Source organism: Panicum virgatum, chromosome 8N, assembly GCF_016808335.1.
Source record: "Panicum virgatum strain AP13 chromosome 8N, P.virgatum_v5, whole genome shotgun sequence".
NCBI classification, from domain to species: Eukaryota; Viridiplantae; Streptophyta; class Magnoliopsida; order Poales; family Poaceae; genus Panicum; species Panicum virgatum.
The window spans coordinates 21,026,456-21,035,710 of NC_053152.1; the positions used below are offsets into that span (position 1 = coordinate 21,026,456).

General features: G+C 45.1%; 1 protein-coding gene across 1 annotated transcript; it reads left to right on the plus strand.

Annotated features, from left to right (window-relative positions):
- The first annotated feature begins 297 nt into the window (after positions 1 to 297).
- Positions 298 to 1,005, plus strand: LOC120684882. Its single transcript, XM_039966749.1, has one exon. It carries the CDS (start codon positions 298 to 300, stop codon positions 1,003 to 1,005), a length of 708 nt encoding a protein of 235 aa, XP_039822683.1.
- Positions 1,006 to 9,255: the final 8,250 nt, after the last annotated feature.

The window sequence follows — 9,255 nt, forward strand, 5'->3', positions numbered from 1 at the left end:
TTTCAAATAACTACTGAAGTGCTTTGCAGTACTCCATCTCCCTCTAGCTACTGATTATATTATTTTCATATATGTACAGGTCAAATATTGTAAATGGATAGCCTTCTTAAGCGGCGGTGGCTGGATGCCGTTCTTACCGGATTGAAGAGGAAGCAGAGCGAGAAGAAATTCCGTGCCTCGTTGCCGGGTCGGCACAATGTACGAAGATGCATCCAGGGAGGGCACCAGAGACTTTACTTGGACTACTTCGCCCCCCAGCCTGTGTACAACAATAAGCACTTCAGGCGGAGGTTTAGGATGTCCAAGTCCCTCTTCTTGCGGAATGCAGCGGCACTAGGGGCTCATGACGAGTATTTCAGGCAGAGACCCAATGCGGTTGGGGCTCTTGGCGGCTCTCCCATTCAGAAGGCAGCTGCAGCTCTCAGAATGCTTGCCTATGGAGTTTTGGCAGATTTCTTGGATGAGTGTGTAAGGTTGGGAGAGAGTACCCTTATCGAGTGCTTGCAGCACTTTTTCAGAGGAGTTGTTGATGTCTTTGGTGAGGAGTACCTAAAGGCCCCCAATGTCGAGGACACACTGAGGCTAATGGCCATGAACACCACAAGAGGATTCCCCGAAATGCTTGGTTCCGTGGATTGCATGCATTGGAGATGGGACAAGTGCCCAACAACGTGGAAAGGGATGTACACAGGCCACAAGGAAGGCCCTACAATGATACCAGAGGCTGTTGCATCTCATGATCTTTGGATCTGGCACACTTTCTTTGGTATGCCTAGTTCGCTTAATGACATCAACGTCCTGCGTCGTTCTCCCCTTTTCGACAGACTCACTTCTGGGACGGCACCTCAGTTGGAATACACAGTCAATGGAAACAAGTACACGATGGGGTACTATCTCGCTGACGGGATATATCCTACTTGGGCGACATTTGTCAAAGCTTTCCGAAAGCCGCAGGGGAACAAGAAAGTTCACGGCGACACAAGAAGCTGCAAGAAAAAGATGTAGAAAGGGCATTGGGGTACTCCAGCTACGGTTTGCTATGATACGGGGGCCTACGATAATGTGGAGTAAGGAGGACCTATGGTACATCATGCAGGCTTGTGTCCTTCTTCACAACATGATCATTGAAGATGAGAGAGAGGATGAGGATTACTTCAACTACAATCAGGAAGGTACCGTTACCAATGTGTTGGACCCTAAGGACTACGAGCATTGTGACCCTAAGGTGTTGGAGGAGTTCCTCAAGATGCATCAAGAGATCGAGGATAAATCGACACATGAGCAGCTCCGAAACGATCTTGTCGAGCATTTGTGGGCGATCCATAGTTCTAGGTAGTTGAGGTATTCAGGTATGCTTCTCCATCTTTTCTAAAAATAGATTTGATCGAAGCAGTCCTGATTTGAGTTCATTTGTTCCTGTCTGTATTTTTATCTTCTGCAATTGTCTTATTTTTATCTTCTGCAGGTCAGAATTAATGTCTTTTTTCCATTAGTGCTCAGTGCAAAGATTTAGCAGTGTTTGAAATGCTTTCAGAAGATGCAGACTAGCATTCAGACTAGCAACCCAGAATTTAGTGTATGTAACCTGTAAGCTCCCTGTAAGCTGAATTTAATATCCATGACTTGTTATTATGTATGACTTGTTATTAAGTGTCTTTGTGCTACACCCAACACAAGCACTTGTTTGTACAGTAGTTCAGTTCATGCGACCAATTAACTGTTCTTTTCCCTTTTAGTTACAGCAGCAGCAGCGACGGTCAATGCCTCAGGTTTGTTCATTTGGAAGCCATCATCTCCAGGACTACTACTACTACTCTGCCTCCCTATAGTTACAGCAGCAGCGACGACAGTGATGACCAAGAAACAGTAGCACCCTTCGTCTTTCCTGAACCCGTGATGTCTGAGTCTGACTGATAGGCTCACATCATTTTGTAACACTTAGATTTAGCAGTGTTTGAAACACTTGGATGCTCACATAATTTTGTAACACTTGGATGGTGCCTGTTGCTGCATTGTGAATTCTGAATGTTACTGAATTCTGTTACTTGACAATACGTCAGTGAAACTCTGTTACTGAATTGCTGCTCAGATGAATCATTCTGTTGGTGCTCAGATGAATTCTGTTACTGAAGCATTCTGCATTCTGTTACTGAATTCTGAGCAGAAACAATACGACTCATGTTTGATGCAGGATAATTTGAAAACAAGTCATGTTTGGTCTGAGGCTTTGATTCAGAAAACAGCAACACGACTTGTTCTCTAGAATATTCAGAGATTCAATTAGCAGCTTGTTTGGTGAGCATTTGTACTATTGAGTTATCTTGTTCACAGGAACTTTGACTTGTTCTCTAGAATATTCAGAGATTCAGTTAACAGCTTGTTTGAGTAATCTTGCCTGCATGCCTCAGCTCTATACTTATTCAGTCCAGGCAATTTTCTTTTAATTCTTCCTTGAAGAATTGGCTCAACTTGACTACTGGTGGCTTGTGGGTTCTGAAACTTGCACCAGAAGTCAGCTTGTTCTGTATGGTGATGTATTTGGGTACTGTTCATTATTCTGAAATTCTGTTACTAGAACTTGTGTTACTGAAATTCTGTTAGACTGAAACTCAGACCTGGGCAAGAATGAACAGACCTCGTTCATCTTTCGCATTTCAGAGATAGCAATCCTTTCAGAATACAATAAATCAAACACAGCACAGAAATAAAAAAATTCTTTAGACAGAAACCTGAACATTCATGCAGACAGAATCACCAACTGAACATTCACACAGAAACCTCAACATTCATGCAGACTGTGTAAAAAGGAATCCATTGCAGCATTCATCAGACTCAGAGCCTGTTCTTGGGTGGAAAATTAAACAAATATCCAGCATTGTTCTGCATTTTCAAACTGAACGAAATGAAAACAGCAGGCAACTACGGTGATACACCAAACAGCAGGCAGCATTGTTCTTGGGGTCCTTGAACGAGCTCTTGATGGAGGTCTGAAAAAAAACACAAATGTGTCAAATAAAATCAGTAATATCTCATTTAGTTGGTCAGATGAGCAGCAAGCATCATTTAATAGGAAGGGGACATACCTCGGGAAAGGATCACGCAGAGCTTACGTCATCCCCAGCCGCCCCGCTGGAATGCTCGCTTGCCCCCGAATTGAGTGAGGCAACCTTTGCCGCTGCAATCTATGCCCTCATCACTAGAACGTAGGCCCTCTGACTCTCGTCCATCGAGCTGAGATCACAGAACATAATCTTTTGCTCTTGCTCCCACATCAACTGCCGCTCCTCTATCTCTAGCCTCTTCTCCTCAAGCCTGGTAGATTCTTCAAGCTTCTTCTGCTCAATCCTGGCACTTTCTTCAATCTCCCTCTCTGCAAGCCTGGTTGATTCTTTCCATCTATCTTCTTTTTGTTTTGCTTCTTCCACCTTCATCTGAACAAAGCTGCCCCAGACCTCTATGCACTGATCGACTCCTCGTCCATTCCTCTTCAGCTTCTCCTTCGACTGTTTCCGATCCAGAGGTCAATCTTGCTTGGCAGGAGGCATGGAAGAGTTAGCTAGTGTCGAGTCTTGACCTCCATCATTTCCTTCAGCTTCAGCTTCAGCCGGTGTAGCACGCTTGTCTGATGTGCTTGGCCTCTTTGATTGCTTCATGGTCTCTTGCAGAGATAGAAACTTCTTGGTGTGCCTAACCTCCAACCAGCAGTGGATGAAGGCGAAGGACTTGCTTTTGGAGTCACATTGAGCATATCGAGCTTGAGCTTCTTTTATCTGCAAGAAAGAGAAAACAATGAATCAATTATTAGAAGATAATAAGCATTTGAACATTGAAAGTAACAAAGGCGATGTTCGATGCCACTTACATGCTCAGTGTAAGGAACACCACTTGGATGTCGACGCTCGATCTTGTCGTAGAATCCTTGAAATCTCATGCAGTCCTTCAGTATGCCTCCCATTGTTTTCTCGAGCGAAGCAGCAGTCCTATTGGAGTCAAAACATTTGTTGTCATGGAAGTGGTCAGTGATCCTTGCCCAATACGACTTGCTCGGCTGGTCATTTGCAGTGATGGGATCGGTTGTGATGTCGCTCCAAGATCTGCAAAGTTGGATATCCTCATCATGGTGGTAATTGCCACCTCTCTTGCTTCCACTGCCTTGATGATGCGTCAGCATATCCACCCGTGTCTCAATTTCTTGTGTCATAAGATTGACGAAACCTTCTGGGGGTATTGAATCCTACAAAAAGATCGACAAGTTAGAAGGTAATAGAAATGTGAAAACATATAACTGGTTTTATGAACTGAATTTTGTACATCGAAATGGTGAAACTAGAAACTGAATTTTGTACATATGCAAGTCAATATCACACTAGATTACCTGGGTGGAGTCCGGGGTGGGGTCCAGTCAAAGAGGTTGGGTGCACTGAAGTCGTCCACGGTGGCCTCGTAGTCGAGTGCTGGTGTTGAGGAGGTGCTTTTTTGAGTGTCCCAGTCAGCGGTGTGGCCGAAGGATGACATGGATACTTGTGGCAGAGATGGTAGGCGGGATGGCTCGGAGATGCTTGGCATCGGGGCCTTCATGGTGCTTTGATGGTAGCTGCCGCCTGGAAGTGGATGCTGGCCACCGCCGGTACTTGGTTGATGCAGGCCGCCGCCGGTACTTGGTTGATGCAGGCTGCCACCGCTCGGTCGGGGAAGCGGAGCAACGAAGGACTGGCACTGTTTCTTGGACGGGGTAGAGGTAGTAGGCGGAGGCTTGCGGCCGCCGGAGATGGAGCGGGCCAGCAGTGCCAAGTTCCTCGAGCTCGCCTCGCCGCCGGTAGCCTGTTGCAGGTGACGTCTCTCCATGGCGGTATCGAATCGGTCTTCGGCGGCTAGGGCGGGGACCGGGGCGGGGGCTGGAGGCCAAGTTCTTCCGGCGGGGGTGTCGAATCGACTGTCGTGCTGCAAGCAATCAACCCACGCATGGAGATAGGGGTGAAGCCCATTAGTGGCCCGTGGGTGCCCAGCCCCCCAGAATTCTTGAAATTCTTTCTAGTATGTAGATCTCGGCCCTATTGGCACCCCCTCCGGCCCAACATGAGCCACCTCCACCCTCCATCCTCAGGCCCAGGAAATCAAAAGCCCACTGCCAGCCCACACTACGCCAGCACGTTCGCTTTCAATGGAAGACTAATGCCGCCGTCCTCGTGTCCGCGACTCTGCGCCTCCCCGTCCCCCACCCGTTCGTTTTCGCTAGTCGAAACGATCGATCCTACCATTGCCTCGCCTGCCAGATGCCATCGCCCATCGCCCAGACGCCTGCAAGCCCGTTCGGATGCCCTGATTTTGGCTGGCTGGGCTGGGTGGCTGGGTGGATGAACAGTGCCATCTGATTTTTACTGTGCGTGCTGGTAAATGTTAGAACTGCTTGTTTGAACGGAGTTGACAGGGGTGTTTGAACGTTACTGTGCTGCCTGGGCTTATGCCCCAGCCGTTCGGCTGCACATGGCCTGCCGAACGGCTGGGCTACCCAGCCGATCGGTTTCCAGCCAAGCCAGCTCTTTTAAGAGCAACAGAACAGGGCCACGCGCTCGCGGGCCGCGTTGCCGGCCCCCCCGACCCTATCCCCCCGGCTTCTACGTCTCCGGTGACCATCTCTCTGGATTGTGAAAGTCTGAAAAACAATGTCAGTTAAGCATCTCTTCTGACGTCAGTTAAGCAGAGACCATCAGAGGCACCTCAAGAACCGTCGTCTCTGCTCTCTGTTTGCTGACTGTTGTCCGTGTCTTTCTCCAGACTCGTGCGTAGCGTAGCAGCATATGTATTTCATATTTACTATTTAGTTTAGTTGTTTAGGTAATTAGGTATCCATATTATCATTTTGATCTGTATCATGTGAATCCATTTTGATTATGCAAATGAATATATTATAGGTTATTATGGAGAGGTATTTTAAACGGAAAGCTAGCTGTCTGGCCGAAGATGAAATCAGTTGTGATGAGGAGATACAGTATGACCCCGGTTCAAGGAAAACAATTGATTCTTGTCATCCTAACCTTAGAGAAAAGGTGAGAAGAAAATATTTGGGGAAGGTTATCATCCTAACCTTAGAGAAAAGGTGAGAAGAAAATATTTGGGGAAGGGACCTTGTCAACCTCGCACAATATATTTCCCTTTGCAAAAGGTTGGAGACAAAGAGAAGAAGATTTATTCGCTAAATAATTGACCTATTTGTTCTACATTTGTCTTCGCTGAATAGTTGACCCATTTGTTCTTTTCTCCTTTAGGTTGGATCATATATTTTGCTATATGGAAATTCTTTTGTCAACGTTTCGGGCTTTTGGCTAAAGTGATCAATGTCGTGTTTCTTTATTTATTTTGCTATAGATGGCGACTGCTGGTAAGTGTTGTTGCCCTATCCTCTACCTATTTGCGTATGTATAATGTATTGACTAGTGACTAAAATGATATTGCCATTATTGAAGTTCAATTTTGACGTTAAAAATTGCGGATTAGTTAAACTATGAGAGTATGAGTCACTATATCTTGATGAAGTTATGTGAACACGGCACCCCCCACCCATTAGCTCTAGCTTCGCCCATCTCAGAGTAGATAAGTTCATGCCAATCGAGGATACTAAATCAGAAGAATGAAGAATCTGAATGTCGTGCTGATTCTGCACCAGTACTGCCGGCTGAGGAAAGTGTCCTTGAACACCACCAAGGGCCTGCGCGCATGCGTCCGTGCATCACCCATGCCAACAAGAAACGGGGATCGGTTAGTTGGGACCAGCAACAAGCGTCGACGCGATCGATATCTAGCAAGATGCTCGTCGGCGATTCAGCAGCGGTGAGTACCTCCAGATGTTGAAGGGCCCGGCGACGCCTGGCGCGCTGTAGCCGAAGAGGACGCAGGTGCAGACACACTTGGAGGTGCAGTGCGCCGCGCGGTCCGACTTGGGGTGCCGGATCCTATTAGTCTCCGGCGGCAAGAAGCAGGCGCCGGTGGCGGATCCGGGGAGGAGGCGGACCGGAGGCGGGCGAGCCGCCGGCGGCGGCTAGGGAGGCCGGTGGCGTGGGGTCGGCAGGGGCGGCGGCGGCTAGGGCGGCCGACGGCGGGGGCGGCGGCAGCGTGCGGGGCGTGGGCGCTCGCCCTGGCTCTGGATCGGGCACCGCTCTCTAGAAATGGAAAAAAAATGAAATCGGTGGGGCCCACTGTTGACAGCCCAAATAGTGGGCCACCAAATTTGGGGTGTGGGATTTGGAAGGCCTACGAAAATGGCAGCCCATTTGCCCCCCTGCTGGTGATTAAATTTTTACACCCACCCGGCAAATATGGGATGGAAGGCCATTTAGTCACACCGCTGGAGTTGCTCTTAGCAGCGCATAAACATAGGATCTTTACACAATCTAGTATATGATAGATCCATCTAGTGCGGAATAAAACTGTGGCACATCATTATACCATTGTTGGCCGTAGCCATGGAAGTAGAGGCGGATCTCTGGTGATGTTGATGCAGGGTAGCGGTGACCTTGGGACACCAACGGCAGTGACCCGAACGTGAGCTAGACGATCCAAATTATGGCACATACATAGCTATAAATTTTTAAATATAAACCAAAACCAGCGAAAAGTTGGTATACAACCCATGAAAATAGATAAAAGGCTGACAATCAAAACATAAACTTTAATTGATCATAAATACAGGTCCTATTTGACATTGATGTCATGTAGGATACAACGTCTAGTAAAAAACAACCCCTTACATCTCGTTCAATTGTGTCATGCTTCTCTCATCAAAACAAATAATGCGTCTAGTTAAAAAAGGCAATGCATCTCGTTCACAACATCCATGCATCCTGCATTCCTGCATATAGCCATGTTGTTTATTTGTACACACATGTACACACATTAACAGGTATATACAGGCACTAACAGGAAAGGTAACCATGTATGGATCAAGTATATATCAATATGGAGAGAATATACTGTTGATATTAAGGCCAACTTCTGAAACTGCTTTGACATCTGAATATATCATCTATCATAACTCTTAACACATTGTTTTTCAGCAGTAGCCGAGAAATTATAATCTTACTTTTGCCGCCACATTGCCTTTTTCTATCTAAGGATTATCATAAGTCCAGAGAGATTGAGAGAAATGTTTGCACTGAAACTATAAGAAATATCGAGTGTTGCAACATACCTTTGCGACCTGAAATATGCCAGCAAGAAAGTCACGATTTATACGACAAAGAAAATTATGAGTACAAAATTAAATTATGCCTATTGACATATAGTAGTTAACTGATTCTATAAAAATGCCTGGCTTCTGATCTGAGCTGTTACTTTTGCAGCCTTCTAATATAATCCTCCTCTATTGTTCCCTTTACATTAGCTATGTTTGTATGTCACAGCAATAGACCGGGTAAAACTAAAGATTTTGGATGTTTCAGTCAAATTTAGAGTGAACTTGCACTATATAAATGAGCATAACGCCTGCACCATCTTCACACTTGTTTACTTTAATTTATATATCAGCTTATCAATAATGCTTGCAAAATGCAAATCACAAGGAAAAAAGAAAGTACCTTTCTAGTAGCAAATTCGATTGCCTACATTATATTTTGTCCGGCTATCAGCTTACATGACTGCTAGAAGCTAAGGGACAATAACCAATTGCTAAATATCAAAAGAAACCAATAATAAATGGTCAATTGCTTCTAAACAAAACACACAAATATATTGATGTACACATATACTCATGTACTGCCATTGTAATTTCGTGGTAATGACAACTTACAAAATTTCCACAGAAAAAACATGACTTTGAGTTCAGTGTTGTTAACTTAGAACTTATATGCTCATACGTAAAGATCAGTCTACTGAAAATCTCCAAACAAGCAAACTTGTGAATTAATAGACAGAACAGATTGATTAACATATTTATATCTGTTTAATCACCTGACAGAACGCTCATCTGAACTGCAATTGGACATCAGAGATCCCAACCCTCAAAAGTCTTCCAAGGTTTAGAAGTACTATTTCTTGGTCAAATTTTAAAGATGACTCTATTGTGTGAAAATTAAAAATAAGTGCTTTATAAATTTGAAAAGCCACACGGTTTTTACATTGAAATTAAAGAAAAATCTGCACGCAATTTTCTGAAAGCTAATAAGCCACAGAAGGCATTGTGCTGATTTACTGTATTAAATAAAGTTGAAACTCTGCATTTAACTTTTTTCCTGTATTCAAACTAATTATTCTATAGCCTAA